General features: G+C 35.1%; 1 protein-coding gene across 1 annotated transcript; it reads right to left on the bottom strand.

The window, feature by feature from the left end:
• Positions 1 to 16228: 16228 nt before the first annotated feature.
• Positions 16229 to 18930, bottom strand: id4 (inhibitor of DNA binding 4). Its single transcript, XM_052577783.1, has 3 exons — positions 18369 to 18930; positions 17840 to 17898; positions 16229 to 16825 (listed from the first exon to the last, which is right to left on the bottom strand). The coding sequence occupies exons 1-2, from the start codon at positions 18699 to 18701 to the stop codon at positions 17854 to 17856; spliced, it is 378 nt and encodes a 125-aa protein (XP_052433743.1). The 5' UTR covers positions 18702 to 18930; the 3' UTR covers positions 16229 to 16825; positions 17840 to 17853.
• Positions 18931 to 19682: the final 752 nt, after the last annotated feature.

The following is a 19682-nucleotide window of genomic DNA, read 5'->3' as shown; positions in this document are numbered from 1 at the left end:
ATCTCATGGTGTGTCTCACAGAATGATGCTCTAATTAAAGCCACCCATATGTGGATAATAAGCATATAACAGTCTGCACTCTGAGCAAGCACTGTTAGGAGAAGGAAACTGTAAAAAGGAGCTATGCATATGTATGAAACGTTTTCCTTGTTCTCTTTATGCTTCATAAATGACTAATTTATAACACTCTTCATAGGCAGCGCACGCAAATAGTGCTCCTCACATGAGATTTGACTAACAATTGATTGTTGTTAACATATTTCTAGGTTAACACGTGATAGTCTATTAAGTGTAAAAATAGCATACATATTAGCATATATATATATATATATATATATATATATATATATATATATATATATATATATATATATATATATATAAAACAGTATATTCATAATCAGCATTTCTCTTCAGTAACACTAAGGTTCCAACATAAACAACTTTAACAATAAGGTTAACTATACTCTAAGAATTAACAATAAAAATAACCTCCAAAGCATTTATCAATACTAATATCAATATTTACTCATTTTCTTGCCTGCTATAGATACATGTAATGTTGCCTTAAAATTTGTCCAGAACAAGGTGTCTTATAAATTTTTGCATCTGTCTTTATTTGCCTTTCTCATTCTCATTCTGTCTGTCGCCTCTATATTGTAGTAGGAACAGTGGTGGCAAGGCTTGGAGTCGGTCTTTAGCCCTCATTAACTTTTGTCTTATTGCAACAGTCATGACTACTGATTAACCACCTGTGCTCACTCTTCTTTTCTTTCTCCAACTTGTACTTGTTCTGTCCTTATTTTCTTCTGAATAAATAAATAAACGATCACTTATACAAGCTAGATTGTTTTGAAAGGTTTGCAGATGTTGAGGTTTATATATCCTGCTAATTAAAGAAAAAAAATGATTTTGTTATTTTTGTTAGTTAATGGTTAACATTACTTAACATTAGTTAGTTAAATTAATAACATTGAGCACTTGACCCTATAGATTAAATGTGCATACAAATAAATATTTCATTCAGACATTTTTTTTATTTTTATTAAATACTTTTCATTCAAGTTTGGTTTTATGTTAGATTATCTATCAAAGATATCTTGGGTAACACAGGGAATAATTCTCACTATTAACTATAGTTGCTTATTAGCATGCCTATTATTAACATATTGGCTGTTTATTAGTACTTATAAAGCACATATTCTGCAAGGCCATATTCTACATAACTAATCCTACACAATATATAAACTTAATAACTGCATTACTAACTATTAATAGGCAACAAATTAGAAGTTTATTGAGGCAAAAGTCTTAGTTAATGGTTTGTTAATAGCAAGAAAACAAACAGAAAGAAAACAAACAAAAAAAACCCGATATGGAATCTATTAATTCCTTCTTTTTTTTTTGTTGAGTACCAAATCAGCATATTAGAATGATTTCTGAAGGATCTTGTGAGACTGAGGCTGGTGAAAATTCAGTTTTTTTTATTACCTAAAAAATATTTTGGATATTATAATTATTAATATACAGTATTCAATATACAATTAATATACATTAATATACAATATATTAATTTAAATTGGAAAGATTTCACAATATGATTTTTTAATAGTTTATATATAAACATATATATTTATATATTACATGAAACAAAGCTCCGCCCACAAGTGATAATGTGAATTAAATTGAACAATTTATATTATTTTGGACTGTTTAGCTTTCTATTTAACACGATTCTCTTTGTTTATCTCTTTATGTGCTGAAATACTTTCCTACTTACAAGGATTGCAAGAAAAGCAAATCTCTGTAGCTTGGTAATGTCTTTTCTCTTTACTCTCTGGGTGATTTTGTCTGCGTTGAATTTAGATCTGATCAGGGAGTCTCAGTAATAAACCCTGTATGTGTGCCTGCGTGTGTGTGTGTGTGTGTGTGTGTGTGTGTGTGTGTGCGTGTGCGTGTTGCTACTGTACTCTCAGCTTGTTTACCTCTCAGTCACTGCTAATGAGTGATCAACTTTCCCAGCTTGAGTGTCGCGTGGGTAATTCGATGGCGCTCCATGTTCCCAAATGCCAAAGAGGAGCTTCATTAAAGAGAAGCCCTGTATAATCAAACAATTAGTGCACTGCCTGAGATGAATGCATTCCACTCATCAGTGAAGAATCATCTCTGACTGCCATGCTTCCTCCTCCTTTAAATCCGTTCAGATGATGAAACCTGACAACTTCAGGCTCTCATATCACACAAAGAGCATGAGCGCTAAAATAATGCACCGAAACCCTGGAACACAAAACAAAACTCACAGAAAACCACAGCACAAAAATTATGACATTAAACACATACTTTCAAGCTCATATCACAAAGTATTTACAGAAGCAGAGTAGCTTTACACCATGAAATCTATTAAATCATTTTTACTTTATAAACAGTGTACATTCTGTGTGTGTGTGTGCGTGTGTGTGTGTGTGTGTGTGCGTATGTATGTATGTAGTGTTACTGTGGGAAAAAGTGATTAAATTAATTAAAATTTGTTAAAATTATTATTTATTATATATTATACACTTGTTTTTTTAATGTAATATTTTAAAATGTAATATATTACATTTTTTACATTTAAAACAACTATAAATAATAATAGTTATTATATACTATTATTATATTAAATATACAAATATATTAATATAATTAATGTATAATAAAATATATTGTATTTATTAATAAAATTATATGATTTATAGTTAAAAAATAATAGTTATAATAATTATTATTATCATCATTTATTGTTAGAAGCAAATTTATTATCTCCAATGGCTGTAAGTGTTGCTGTGTGAACAGCCTCACCTTTCAGTATACAATATGAATACAATATGAAATTTAAACAATAGCAAAATAGACAGGGCAGCTAAAATATGTCATTTTCCAGAGCAAGCTATAATCTTAATTTCATATAACAAGCAAATACCCCCAAATCTATTGAATAATACAAGTAATGCAGAAGATTTGATGGTTTTGTAATAATGATGGATTACATTTCATAAACCATACAAGCCATCTCATTATTTCCAGAATATGGATGAACCTCTGATATTGCCACAACGCTACCTCGTCCTGGGGAGCGGCACCATGGTTATATGAAAAAATTCCAGAGTTATGAATAATACATGTTTCTCAGCTGTCTAAGTATATTAGGGATGGGCCTGAATAGCTGATGAGATTTACATGGGCCAAATAGAGCAGTGCCTTCCTGAGGGGCTGTATTAGACTCAATCTAACCAGAGTGCAAATGAAAACAAATTAATAAATATCTGCACTGTGAAATAAATAAATAAGTCAGATTGTTGTGCTGACGGCTGCATGCTTGACTGCATAAGAGCGTGACTACGGTGCAAGTGTACGACCAGCAAAAGGAAGCGGTTTAAGAAACTGAAACAGAGAAAGCATATGTTATATATGAGGTTTAAAAACCAGGATTCTGTTTTTCGGGGGTTCTGAAGCACATTGTGCTGTAGCATAGGAGCTTTTAGTTGAATCAGCATAAATTAGCATTGATGGCACCTTGCTAATATGCCACAGCTGCACTGGGGATCCAAATGTGGTTGCTGGGTGGAGGCCCAGAGGAATCTTTGACCCCTAGAAAACTGGCAAAATGCAGGCATCAGTTTAGCCAATTATCCCGATCCCGCTCGGCTGGTCCCTGCAGTACACCACACACGTTTTTATAGTCATAAATGAGACATTTAGAGCCACAGCAGAGATTATTATTGCCTTATTCGGTCGGACCATTTAAGCAATAGACATTTACCGTCACATAAAATCTGTTCTTTTATAAATATCACACACTCACACACTCACTCACATATTCTTCTGCCAATGCTAATGGATGATGTGACATATAAAAAAAATGCGGTTCAAGGAAACACACACACACACACACACACACACACACTCAGAAATACACAGACGCTCACACACAGCTGTCAGCTTTTCAGACGCACAGCTGTGTTATGTCAGACAAGCCCGGTCCAGCAGTGTCTCTGTATGTCTGGACTTGGCGCCGGTCACTGAAGAGCTTGGCTGATAATTGAAAGCGCCCTGATTTTCTGTCAACACCTTGTACTTGCAAATGACAAACTGCTGTCTGCACTCATATGAATGGTACATTGGCCAAAACAGCAAAGAGTGACACTCTTTCTGTATCTATGCTAATCAAATATGCTAATCCGTTAGCATGCTAATTGGCTTTTATATGTTTTAAAGAGTGATTAAAGATGATTTGAAGGAATATTTCAGCCAAGAATGAACATTCTGTCATGATTTACTTACCCTTATGTCCTTCCAGACATGCATGGCTTGCTTTCTAGTGCAAAGGGAGACAATTTTGAAGAATGTACTGCCTGCTCTTTTTCACTGAGTTACAATGAATGGGGACTAAGTCTTCAAAAAGAATGTAAAAGCACCAGAAAAGTATCATTAAGGTTAATCATGTAACATATATTCTACTATACTATTATATATTTATATATACAGAGTTCAAAATTTGATTTTTTCTTTGAACAATTAAACATGTATTTTAGATAAACAAATATGCATTCAATTGATAATATATATATATATATATATATATATATATATATATATATATATATATATATATATATATATATATATATATATATATATATATATATATATATATACATATATACATATATACACACATACACACACACTCTGAATTACATAATCTGATTTAAAAAATTAAGTAATTTAAGTAAAATGCCTACAATTATGATTACAGGATTAGAGTTACTTTTTAACTGCTTACATGATTGCACATTACTAATATATTATTTTTTCTAAGTCACCCTGAAATGTTTATTTAATGTAATGAGTAGTTTTTATTTATTTTATTTATTATTATATTATTACACAAAAATGATCAGCGAACACAACCATTTTTATGGTTTAAGTTTAAGTTTAAGTTTAGCCTAGATTTCAAATTCAGGGATTAAGAAAAGAGAGTATTTAGTTGGAAAAAAGAAGCATACTAGTTTAGTTTTTATTTCATTTATTTATTTATTTTGTTTTAAAAGAAACACACAAGTGTAAAAAAAAAAAAAAAAAAAACATAAATCACTGTCAATACAATACAACCATACAAGAAGCTAATGAAGAACATAAAGTGAAGTTCTGTGAGAATCTAAAGCTTGACATTTTCTCCTCTTTACTGTATGAGCACATTAAAGTGCTAAATGAGATAGATATTGGTGGCTGAGTGGGCCTCATTTTTCATTACAGCTGCTGCCAGCTTCAGAGATCTTTCATTTCCTTAATACTAATGAGCTAAAGATGGAGCTAGAAGAGAGAAAGAGAATGAGACAGACAGACAGAAAGAGAGACGGGATGGTTTATATGGCAGCCCATCTACCCTCACTCTACTGGAGATAATGTGGTGGGTGATAGGAGCCTTGGAGACCGCCAATGTCCTCCTGCCTTCAGATATGGCCTGTGATAACATGGAGTGCAGTGGAGACTGTGCCCAGCCAGGCCAAGATACCCTCTGATGAGAGCACAACAGCTGGCACCTCTGCTGCAGCTTCTCCTGCTCTAATAAAGAGCATTATGGGATACACACAACCATCCTGCCCTCTGTCTGTTTGTCCTCTGAGCAAAATGTGAGATCACTGTATTTACTGAAAAATAACATTACAGATTTACTGGATTTTGTACCATGCAGCTAAAACAGCCTATGATAAGAGGCTGTTTTGTGTATTTAACAAAATGAGTTTTTTTTTTTGTTTCAGTTTCTTTCTTTTAAGTTGATTTCTAAGTCAATGGAAGAAATTCTACTTTATTTCAGCAATGAAGAATTAAACTGATCAAAAGTGGCATTAAAGAAATGTATAATTTTACAAAATATTTATATTTCAGATAAATATGGCTCTTTGGAACTGTCTATTCTAAAAAATAAAATAAAAAAATAATACAGTTTTTCTCAGTAACTTTGGTGCAATTCTCAAATCAGAAATGAAATTCTCAAAACTACTTGTTCAACCTCCACACCATCTAGTCATTTATGCACATCATAAAACCAGTTTCTTATTCTTTTGAACAAGTTGCAATTGCTTTTGTACATTCATGCAATTCATCAGTTGCTAATGTCATGTCGCTCAAAATGTATTATATACTTTTCTGTGCAAATAGTCTCACCCCTTAAAACATCTAGTCTTTAGTTCATCGTATAAGTCATTAAATGCAAAATGGTTAATCTAGTTGTCATAAACTGCCAAGTACACTTTTTTTTTTTTTTTTTTGTACATTATTATAAGACTTTTAGTCATTTTGGCATGAATTGTGCAAGTGAATCTTTAGTAATGGAGAGAATGTAGATTATAAACCAATGATAATGGGAATTCTATCCAGTCTCTTTCAGTCAAAATCCCACATATAGTAATGTGTAAATCTGTACTTTTGAAATGATTATATGGCATACATAAGCATATGGCATATTGTTCAATACAGTAACTGTCATCCAAAATGTTGCCATGGTTCACATCAGAACATCCCTCCAGAGTACACTGTTATATTGACAACATGACTAAGTGATTTGACTGTCTTATTCATAAACTGTGACACAAGGACTTGTCATTCTGATGGCACTGACATGTTCATTGACACAGACACTTAATGTTTTGCAAATCTCAAGAATGATTCCAGAAATGTACCAAAGCAACTGAGAAAAACTGTAATAATAATAATAATAAAAAAATGTATCAGAATTTCCTCTAAAATATTAAGCAGCACAACTCTTCAGCATTGCCATCACAGAAATAATTTACATTTTTTAAATAATTTTTCTCTGGAATACAACACATTTTTAGAATTATTTTAAATTTCACATTACTTTATGTATTTTTGATAGATCAACAGACAGACAGACAGATAGATAGATAGATAGATAGATAGATAGATAGATAGATAGATAGATAGATAGATAGATAGATAGATAGATAGATAGATAGATAGATAGATAGATAGATAGATAGATAGATAGATAGAAAGGTTTGTATATGTTCCTGTATAAAATTTGTACAATGTTCATACACAAAATATAGAAAAAACATTATGTGGCGTGAGCTTCCACAAAAATTGTCAAGTCAAATAATCATTAACATAATTAAGAATGTGTCCATCATAATTAAGTGTGAAAATATAAAAGTTATTACCAAGTTATTACCTTTCTTTATTCATGAGCAGCACTCATTTAATTAGTTCATTTACAAGCATTGGCTGAATGCATTTAAACAACTTCCTGAGTTTACAAAAATGGCTTGATGTGAAGATGACTGAGACATTATTTAAAAAAAAAAAAAAAAAAAAAATGGTGCCACATAGGGAGGAAGATTTTTTTTCAGATGCATTTATCATAACATGCATCGAAGTTATGATAAATGCCTGACTCACTGTCACACATTATATTTTATTATAGCATCCCTGTTGTTTATGCATAATACAGTTCTGAGAAGTTTGTCTTTTGTTATAATTGTTGTTGTTGATTCTTTTCCTCGCTGGTTTGTGGAAATGACACCCACTGACTTTAACAATTCAGGGCTAGAAAGAATCACACAGAGACTTCTGTCCATGACAACCCCCGGTTACCACGGTGAGGAATGTTGTTGTTATTGCCAGCGCCGGTCATATCACGGGAATCCCAAACTCACAAACAACCACGTCTAATGGGCTGCCCATCTGGCCAATAATCCTGAGTCAATGAAAAAACCTTTTTAAAGTCACCTCTCAACTGGAACAAATTAACATCTGAATTAGGTGCTAAATTAAGCAGCCGGGTCAACACATAGAAAACCACAAAGTCAGAATGTCATAGATCAGTGCTATCCATCCCAGAAATTTGGAAGAATATAATATAATATAATATAATATAATATAATATAATATAATATAATATAATATAATATAATATAATATAATATAATATAATATAATATAATATAATATAATATAATATAATATAATATAATATAATATAATGCATGCTGTCATTTTTTTTTCTCACAAAGACAAATTTTGTTCAGAAATAAAAGCATATGTTAGGCAATAAATATCTTTTGAGTGTTGCTTTGATATTGTTTCCGTTGAAGACGTGTAGAATTGAAGTCTACGGTTATTGGACAGAATGCATCTTCTAACTTAATACACTTGATTCATGAACAGAAGGTTTCATTTATCATTCCGGGCCGACGGATGGCGTTTTCCTGACATGAATCCCCTCGGGCCAACTCCACATCCACACCGACTACACTTTTCTTTAATGTAATTTCAGTTGCTCACTGGCTTTCCACTAGCAGGTGTGATTACAAAAGAGGAGCATATATATACATACATGCATGCATATATACAGTATAAATATATACATTTATGTGAGGGTGTGTATATATATACAGTGTACACACAGTCACACTGAAAAATAACCCTTGGTATAGAAAACATTTTCACTCAAAAATTGCTAATAAATTTGCTGGTTTTTAATAGTTGGAAGGGTAGTTGTTTATGTATTAGGTAGGATTATATGGATGTAGAATATGGTCATGCAGAATATGTGCTTTATAAGTTCAATTAAATTCAAGTTTATTTGTATAGCGCTTTTTACAATACAAATTGTTACAAAGCAACTTTACAGAAAATTATGTTTCTACAATATTTAGTAGTAGCTTATAAGTGGTGACTGTCAGTTTGTGCACGTATGACAGGATTTTTTGAAAAATTAATACAAGACGTAGTCAGCCAGACGATGAACATTATTTAATATTATTAATAATGAATAATTATTATATGATGCAGTCACACTTGTAGCAATATTTGTTAGTTCTGTTTTTGATTCAGGGTTAGCATCATCTGGGGTCCTCTGAGGGGTCAGCATCATCTCTTCTCAGGTGTTCTGGATCCAGACTGGATGTAAATCTACTGGATGTAAATCCCGTGGCAAAACATAGAAACAAATAGAGACATCATTAGCATCATTAGCATAGCTGCATTTGATCAGATGCAACTACACTCACAATTTAAGAGATACATTATTCGAATGCTTGGCGAAAGATATGCGTTTTTAATCTAGATTTATACAGAGAGAGTGTCTCTGTACCCCGAACATTATCAGGAAGGCTATTCCAGAGTTTGGGAGCCAAATGAGAAAAAGCTCTACCTCCTTTAGTGGACTTTGCTATCCTAGGAACTACCAAAAGTCCAGCGTTTTGTGACCTTAGGGAGCGTGATGGATTGTAACGTGGTAGAAGGCTAGTTAGGTACGCAGGAGCTAAACCATTTAGGGCCTTATAGGTAAGTAATAATAATTTGTAACTGATATGGAACTTAATAGTTCAGTGCAGAGACTGTAAAATTGGCGTAATATTATCATATTTTCTTGACCTGGTAAGGACTCTAGCTGCTGCATTTTGGACTACCTGCAGCTTGTTTATTGAAGAAGCAGGACAACCACCTAGAAGTGCATTACAATAGTCCAGTCTAGAGGTCATGAATGCATGAACTAGCTTTTCTGCATCAGAAACAGATAACATGTTTCGTAGCTTGGCAATGTTTCTAAGATGGAAGAATGCAGTTTTTGGAACATGGGAAATATGATTTTCAAAAGACAAGTTGCTGTCTAATATAACACCCAGATTTTTGACTGTAGAGGAAGTAACAGTACATCCGTCTAGTTCTGCAAGATTCTGTGTAGTGTGTTTTGGTCCAATAATTAATATCACTTTCTTATCCGAATTTAATTGGAGAAAATTATTTGTCATCCAATCATTTACATTTTTAACACACTCTGTTAGCTTAGATAATTTAGAAGCTGAATCTGGTCTCGTTGAGATATATAGCTGAGTATCATCAGCATAACAGTGGAAGCTAATTCCATATTTTCTAATAATATTACCAAGGGGCAACATGTATATTGAAAATAGAAGGTGACCTAGGACGGATCCTTGTGGCACTCCATATTTTACTGATGATAAATGAGATGACACCCCATTTAAGTAAACAAAATGGTATAAGTACTAATAAAAAGTGAACATGTTGGTAATATGCATACTAATAAGAAACTAGATAATAGTGATAATTGTTCCCTATACTAAAGTGTTACCCCTATAATCTTTGTTTTTATTTATTTATTTATTTATTCAAAAACACATTTTGGTAACACTTCAGTATAGGGACCAGTTCTATCTATTAACTAGTTGCTTATTGACATGCATATTACTAGCATATTTACTTTAGTAGTTATAAAGCACATATTAATGCCTTATCTGTAAGACCAAAGTCTAGATCCCATACCTAAACTTAACAGCTACCTCACAAACTATCAATAAGCAGTAAATTAGGAGTTTGAGGTAAAGTTGTAGTAAATATATATTAGCAGTCAGAACTGCTCCCCAAACTAAAGTGTGACCCTAATTTTTACAGTGCAGGTATATTTAAAGCTGCAGTCCATATGTGTTGACTCTTTGTTGCCATCTCTGTTTGGAAACCTGCAATGGCAGCTGTTTGCGGAATTATCTTCCTTGGGTGGGTTGTGCACCGATACGGCTCCAGCGCAGATGAATCTGATGTTTTAGAGGAGTTTGTGTGTGTGGCAGTCAGTCACCACTCCAGTGTGGATATGTACTGCACTTCACAATCACAGATTCTATCTTATGTCTTGGAGTATATGAGCCAAATAAGAAATTTAACTGGATATTGTCATCTGAACAAGTAAGAAGTCTGGCATGTTTGTTCTGACCAACTGAGGAAAAAAGCATTATAATGGATCACACTACCAATAGCGATTTTAATCGAAAGATTGGTTAGCTCATGTCACAACAAACCGTGCTAAATTATTATTATTGTTATACTTTATCCTCAAATTATTCAGCATTGCGTGACTGAGGAGGCCTATAATTTGGATTAGAATCTAATTTCTGTAAAGTCTAACCTCTAATTGTCATACCATTTGAATTTCATTTTAAGAAATTCTTTTAACCAATAAAGCTAATTATTCTTCCTTCAAACTGGTTGTCTTTCAAAACCAAATCTTGTGTAATCCCAGGCTATCTGTAATCAGAAGCAACTGGAATAAAATTTGATTTCATTCACATGTGTTTCATGAACATATAATCCTTTCTGGATTACAATCCGCCATTAAAATGATAAATGTAATTATTCCAGCTGCTGTGAGAATAGGCTATAAAGGATCCGCCACCGTTTTAAAGCAGCCCAGTTTCGAGGGGAAACCGTGGACTTGGCAACCCCAGTTTACAGACATGATGTAATGACACGGCGACATGCTTGAATTTCCCTCGAAAACCTACCCGTACCACTCAAATTATAAAACATTATAATTGGCTTACCGTTTTGAATCAGGTGAAGAGCGATAGTTTTGAACACTGGCTGATTATGTACTTGCTCAAATGTTGATTTTGGATCATTTTTAACCAAAAAAGGTTACAGACTGCAACTTTAACATAAATAAATAAATAAATAAAGACTAAATTACAAAAAATGTGTACAGAGTATATGACTTTCAGTTTGACTGTCCACACACACATATAGCATGGAAAGAACCCCCTTGAAAAAAATCTATTTCACACCACCACAAGTGGTTCAGTTCTTTCATGTCAGGCATAATCAGCCGGCGTATGAACATGGTGCCAACTGTCTGTGTGCCAGGAAACCTGTGGATGTGGCCCTGGCACCCTGCGCCGGCATTTGCTGTGACATATTGCCCGTGTGATCATTCCACCTCAGGGTCATGTTCCTCTAGCACGGCTGGCGTCCCTTCCTGACAGCAGTGATCCAGATCCCTCGCCCTCCTCTCTAATCACTCGTTCTCCAGGGATAGGAGGGTAAATGAGGGGAGGAGTCATTTGAATGAGAAGCAAAGGCCTGGCATTGTTTACAGGGCTCATTTCTGTAATTCATTCTCCATCTCTCAGGACCTGAACATTGGCAATGAATCCACCTCAGCCTTTTCTTTTTAATATTACGCGCCACACTCTTATTTGACTTTTTTTTCTCTTTCTTTTAATCATTTGTCCTCCTATTTTCTCCTTTCATTTTCTTTCTTCTCGCCTGCATGGTCATTCCGCTGCCTGGCACAATAAGAAACATTGATTTCGAATGAATGAGGTGTTTTGGAGGCTGGAAGAGATGTGCTCACAGCAGAGGCCTATTTTACTTACAATCAGGCACGCAAGCTCTCAAAGTGCTTCCATATGCTCCTGCATAATGAAATAGATTCGATATCTATATCTATATTGAACCAATATGCTTTATTTATGAAAACTCATACTTGTCTAGAATGAATCAAGAGGCTTTTGAGCAGCGCTCCCCAAATGAAGTATTACCAAGCGCATCTCAACCTCACAGACCGTAAATACACTCAAACCAGAAACAGAATACCAGTCCAAAAACCTATTTCAACTCTAATGTCAGAAATTAAACAGAGAATTGCAAGGTATTGTTAATGTTTAAGGCATTCAGTAACCTTATATTGAGTTTTTTTTATTACCATGAATAATTTTGTTTAAATTATTTATTTTATTTAAATTTTGTCCACTCATTGTAGTAGCAATACCATTTATGATTTAAAAATCCAGTTGTTTTATATTTATAAATCAACCATCAAAAATATTGCATATATTTAAAATGATTTAATATGGTCAACTAATTATTTTTTATGTAATCAAACATTTCACTACAGAAAAAAAATATATAAATATATATATATTAAGTAAAAAATACAATTAAAAGCATACATATTTAAAAAATATATAATCTGAAGAGCATAAGTGATATATTAGAAAACTATTATAAAAAAAGAGCTGAGCTTTTAGTTAGTTACAACTAAATACTGGCAAATCTGTATTTTAATCTCTCCAAATTTAAATAATCTTTCCATCTTGCCATATTTTCAGAGGCCAGATCTTGTCTTTGTTTATGAGTGAGTGACTGCCATTGTGTGCTAATAGCTACTTTAAATAGCACCAATTAGCCAGAAGGCTGAAATGTTCAATCACTCTGAGGCTATTAGCCTGTAATCAGGTGCTGTTCAGGACCCGACGTGTTCCGCTCGCTCGCTCCATCTCTCCCTGTCCATTTCTCTCTGTGGGGGGTCAAGAAAGCAGGAGGAAAGGGAATGAAGCCCCTTGATGACCATAAAATGAAGACTAAATGTTCATGGTTGAGTGGCAAAATCGTATTGCGTTTGTTAGTCTTGTGTGGTAGATTTAATGCAAAAGTGGGCGATAGCTGTTTAAATGGCTGCTTTGCATATTTCTGAAATTACACATTTTTTGGGCCCCCAAAATGGAAGCCAGTGATGCCTGGATATAATAGTGTTTTTTTTTACAACCAGTTAAAAATTTAGACACACCTTGTGTAATATTGTGTAAGATGTTCATGCTGGGATGCTTATCAAATAGTTTAAAACAGCTTTTTAAACAGTTCCAAGTTTTGCATCACACCGTGCTGCTTGACTGCGTTTCCTTTATTATGTTTTCTATATTAAAAATAAATAAATAAGAATTTGAACAATTTAAAAAACAAAACAGTAATAGTGTGAAATATGTTTCAAATTCAAAAAACCTTTATATACATTTATATATTTAAATGTAACATTAGCAATTTTGAAAACAGTTGTGCTGCTTTATATTTTTCTGGACTCAATAATACATTTTTTCAAGATTCACTGATGAAGATACAGTTGAAAAGAACAGTATTTGTTTTGTAACATTGTAAATGTATTTACTGTTACTTTTAGCAAATTGATAGATAGATAGATAGATAGATAGATAGATAGATAGATAGATAGATAGATAGATAGATAGATAGATAGATAGATAGATAGATAGATAGATAGATAGATAGATAGATAGATAGATAGATAGATAGAAAAAACAACCCAATGAAGTGGGTGCAGGTGTTAACTAGTAGTGTATAATTAAATTAATAAATAAAAACAAAAATTGATCTTAAAGCTATTACTGAACTAACTGACTTAACTGTTTTCTTTTTTCCAGTGATCGCTTTTATTACTGAATACAGTTTAAAATGGACGGATGCGCACAGGCGCATTTACACAAGCGCACAACACACAATGTCATACTGTCTCACACCTGTTCAAACAATCCCGACTTTACAACAGCAGCCCGAGCTGCTTGTTTTGATAATAACTCTGTTGGCCGACAACATTTCCAGACCACTGATCCTTGTTTGACTGCTGCTCCGTTGAGTTTGACCAGCGCTACACGGAGGCCTATTCTTATCAGACAGGATGTGATCATTTCCCACAGTCGCCCTCGTCACTGCTCAGAGCCAGACGAGGCGCCAGCAGAGAAAAACACCAAGGTGTACAGTCAAACAACGAGTGTGAAGCAGACTAACACACTTATACACTGGCCGGCTTGTTTATGGAAAATTATTATGGAAAGTAATATATGACTGTGTGTGATAATGAAATTGATTACTGTTTAAGTGGGGGGAGACAGGAACCTTGTGCGGGTTTCTAATAAACAGATATTCTTGGAACACTGACTTATTACACTGCTCATATAGAGCAGATGATTGACAGCTGGGGGAGGTGTGGCTTATTCCACTGTGTATATTTGTTCTACACCTGGATGACATAAGCAGTATGTTGGCTCTGTATGTAGTAGCAACACACAGGTGCATTTTGTACCTGCTGGGAATGAGGGGCCCTCAGGAGCCTCTATTAGTGTGTACGGTGGCAGCGGGTCACATCTTTTTTCACGATATTCCCCTGCCCTCTTTGAATTTCTCATTTCGGCGAGGCTGAAAATAGCTGAGAGGCACAAAACCTGAGAATCTGAGAACATGCGACGCTGTGAGCATGCTGGGAGACGCTGCAAATCTGCAGGCGGTGTCTACAGTATCCCATGGACATCTACGGGCCCCGTTGTTTTTAACCTTGAGAGGGATGGAGAGAGAAGGGGGGAGCTGCTAACTGTGCAGAAACGCTTGGGGTTTTCTTTTGTCGGAGTTGATTTGACTATGCAAACAATGTTAGCAGAGCTAGAATGTAGAATACCTGCAGAATCTGCTTATTTGGTTCAACTGTCTATTGTTTTTCTGCATAATCTACTCTAAAATAGATCGGTCCATTAGGGGGCACAATTAGAAAAGAGACTGCAGGCTTAAGCATAGAGCAGAGCACATATAGGTAAACAATGAACAATGCAATAATAAAAAATTGTATCACTCGGTTTGGAATATTCCTATAAAAAGATGAGTTAGTATTGTATTAAAAAAAAGAAGTGGTTTTCTATTGTAGATTGACAAATGGCCAGATCATTTTATCTGTAATATAATATGAGACAATACATAGCTATCTTTTGTATTTTTGTCACTGTGCGTACTGTGAAGGCCATCGTACAGTTCCTTCAATGCAGTCTGATTATAATACAGGGCATGAAAAATGTTTCAAATCTTTTTGTTCGCCAGGAACGAATGGCAAACATGAAAACGTCAGAAGCAGGACAGCGAGCAAAGTGGAAATAAATGACGGTTCGATATGTTTCGTTGATTGAAGACATCTTTCATTCCCTCAAACACTGTGTCTTTTATCCACTGTGGTTCTATAGAAAGTGAGACGGTTAAAACAGTATACAAATATTAAAGAAAATATCTCAAATATACGGTTGAAAACGATCAAGGTTGTGCTTCTGTAGAAAAAAAAAAAGAAAAAGAAAAGAGGCAAATTTTAATAGGTACATCTGAATTAGAAATTAAAATGTTTTCAAAGATCACATATAGTTGTTTGGAAGGACAATATTTTGCATGTTTATGCATGAATTATTTCTTTTATATCAATACTCGCATAAGTATGCTATAAAATTATTTTTCACCTTAACGGAAATTCAAAAAGAATTAAAAAATATGAAAAGAATTGTGAAATTATATACAACTTGCGTTAGGGCAGATGTGTTTGGAGAGGTTTTGTACAAAAAAAAATAAAATACTGCTTCCTTGATTGATTGTTCAGTAAATAATATTCTCATTCATTTCAAATAATTTATTATACGGATGAAAAATATTAGCCATCAACTAATTCAAATGAAACCGTTTCTAAATATATTCACGCATCAGGAATCCAGTAAAGGTTTATTGTATATGTTTTAGTAACTATGCTCACGAAACTAATTTAACGGACAGAAAATATGATGTGAGACCTTTATTAGCAGAACATCATGTAATCATTCACTACATTTATGTGAAAACACAATATTTACAGAACAAAACATTTTGGATAAAAAATATTTTAGAATAATTACAATCAGCTGGTTGAACATATACTCTCTTACACATACATTTATAGAACATCCTCCTTGTTATGTACAGTATTATTTAAGTCAACACTTATCGTAGTTCTTTACAATATTAAAGAGTAGGGAGATCCCTGTTCAGATGTTTCCATTTTGACACATAAAGCTTTACAGTCTGCTGTTTTTAGTCAAATTAGATGCAGAGTTTTTTTTTTTTTTTATCTGAGGAGCCTTTAGTTCTGTTCCAATTGGAATTCCATTGGCTTTGGATTCTCTGTCCAGATTCAGCGCTTCCCCCACTGAGAGAGAACAGAATGGGCACAGGAGAAATCTGGCTGGCTTCACCGCATCTTTGACAGCTGACGTTAAAATGTTTACATATTATGATTTAGTAGCTATTAGTTTCAGTGCTGCTCCCCTGCGATTGGGTCTGGTGTGTGTTGGATTCCCTGGTGAAGCTGGGCTTGGCTTTGGATGGGTTCAGTGCACACCTGTGAGAGAGGAATGAATAGAAGGGGTGTGTGAACTGTCTGCTCCAGACTGACCGGCTCCACCCAATAAACAGAGGGCATGCTTGATCAACAACCCAAAAACAAACCGGGTTAAACAACAAACGCAGTGCTTCGCTGGCCCGGACCGCTAACCTCATGCGTATACGCGCTCCCACACACAGCTGCGGGCCAACCGCCTCGGACGTTTCACTCTGTAGCTACCGTCCAACCCCCCTCTTAGCGAGACTGCCATAGAATGGACAGTTATTGCACAACCTACAGCTGGGTCCGAGCCGCTGCCAGCGTCAAGGAGCCAGAGTTACAGTCCAGCCAGAGCGGAAAGCTCAAGTAGACAGATTGCCACAAAAACCGGCATTCATACTAACAGGAATATTATGGTAATAACTTCTATCTATGTGTTTTTTACTGTCATGGCTCTATTAATAATAGCCATTGCAGCTGCATGTACTGCCAGCTCCATTAGAAGTCTGTTACCCAATTATCCTGACAGTTCAGCCCTGTTCTCAGGCTGTGGATTCTGGGTAATGAAAAGCATTTCTCTGGCTTTTTCCACTGCTGCATGTCTTCAAGCTTGAAATGGTCTTAATGCAGGCTGATTAACACACTTGGTGTGTTTTAATGTAGCTGCTTTTTTTCTATTGAGATAATTGGTTTAGAAACAAAACTGTGACAGTATTTTGGCAGCAACACCCTAAAATGTATATTTTAAAGAAATCTTTTCTTTTATAGTATCAATTAATTAGCATGAATTAGCCATTTTATGTTTTAAAAATGAAAGAATGTGCGACACGGACTGCGATGCGAAATCATTTTACAATGATTCATTTATTATTAAAAGCAGTGTTTGGCTATCCATAAAAAAACAAGACACATGCCTACACACAGAAGTGCTGAAGAAGCCATCTAGGATTGGATGAATTATTGTAAGTAACCTTACATGAGTCATGGGATGAGTCCTTTGAGAATCTTTGATATTGAATCGAATGTACTCACCGGTGTGCAACATTTCAGCGACATAAAACTGAGTCTTCCTTATTGACTCCCGTCGTCCTCTGAAAGCAAAGGAAACAGGTGCGTTCATTCATACTGCGGCTAACGGTGAGGTGACATGAGGGCCACAATAACCATCATTAAGCTATTGTACATGGAGTCATTTAAAATAATAATGATCATACAGCAGATAATACAGCTTTAATAAATATGCACACACACACACACACACATATACAAAGGTTTTGATATATGCCTCATAGCTAAAAGATGATTTTAAATTACATATGATATATGTAATATAAAATAAATTAAATTGGACACTAAGAAAATGCTCATGTTTTTACATTTTGGCAAAGAACAAGGAAACACAGGCCTCCAGCAGTCTGCTCTACAGCATCACATTTGGTCTGGTGCAGTTCAAAGAAACACGCACTATTGTCACTTCTGTGCGTAACGAGACTATCGTGCACAGCCAGCATCACCACAGTTGTTTTAGTGAACGTTCACGGAGGTTTCTGGTCCTGCTTACCTGCTCTGTGTTGATTTGTGTGAGAGGGGTCCGTGTGGAGGCGGGTGGGCTCGTCTGTTTCAGGAGAGACGGGTGCGTCTCCAGCGCCAGCTGCAGGTCCAGGATATAGTCAATGACATGCTGGAGGATCTCCACTTTACTGACTTTCTTATCCTGCGGAATAGTGGGCACCAGGCGCTTGAGTCGGCTGTAGCAGTCGTTCATGTCGTACTGCAGACAGAAAAGATCCTCCTCTTCCATTTTGCATTGGCTGCGCTCCGACAAATAACGCAAGGAGAGCTGACTGGAGCCAGAAGAAACCTTGTGAGGGCGAACCGGTGCGCTGGCCTTCATTGTAATAAACAAAAGCACAAAGAGCTCAACGAGAACGGGGGGAAACAAACGTGCGCGGGACGCAACAAGAGGGGTTCGTTTTAAAACGCAATTTGGAGCACGCGAGAAGAGGAGCGCGGTTCTATCCGGAGCACATCTCCTGTCTGAGAGGGAAAGCACAGTGTAAAACAGCGGAGGAGTTGAGTCTGGTCATATACAGAGGAAAGGGGGAGGCGCCACTCGCTCGAGCTTTGACAGTGCTGCGCGAGGAGAAACCGGTCAGTCACGAGCTCCCGTGATGATGGAGCAGCGCGCGACCTGTAGGGGCTCGAGCGCGAATAAGAGGCTGCTGGGTGAAACGTCCGTGTGCATGTGTGCGCGCGTGTGCGTTTAGCCGCGTGTGGATATCTGCATGTGTGTTTCCAAAACAGAAAAAATGAAAGAGGTCCAAAGATTTACATTCGTTAATTATGAACAAAATCATTCCGTTGTTAGCCTACATTTTTAGCAAGTCCGGGGCAAGTTGTCTCAGTATCCTGACTAGAAAGTCGAATTCTAAAAACATTCAAACCCCTTTTAAATTACTTTTTTCCCCTGCCCCTTAATAAATAAAATGTTTTCTAGCTTTTGAGTCAAGTAAGCACAATAAAACATTACTATTTAGTTAAGGGACAACTAGATAAAAAGGCAAATTTGGTCTAAACTGAAAGTGTTAACACTATACAAGAGGGTCCAGTTAGTTAATATTAGTTAAAACATTAACTAATATTAAATAGCAGTGAGCAATACATTTGTTACTGTGTTTATTAATCTAAAAATACAATTAATTTTAGTTCATTTTAGTTTCATTAAGACACAAGTTTAGATTTGAATAATACATTAGTAAAGTTTGGAATTAACACAATAAGATATTATGCTTTTCATTATAGTTAATATTAACTAGTGTAGGTAGTTTTAACAAATGGAATGTTGTTATAAAGTCTTACCTTGAAAGTCTGAATC

This window comes from Carassius gibelio, chromosome B16 (assembly GCF_023724105.1).
Source record: "Carassius gibelio isolate Cgi1373 ecotype wild population from Czech Republic chromosome B16, carGib1.2-hapl.c, whole genome shotgun sequence".
Lineage (NCBI taxonomy): Eukaryota > Metazoa > Chordata > Actinopteri > Cypriniformes > Cyprinidae > Carassius > Carassius gibelio.
Note: the sequence above shows the minus strand (reverse complement) of the source record. Positions and strands in the feature narration are given on the sequence as shown.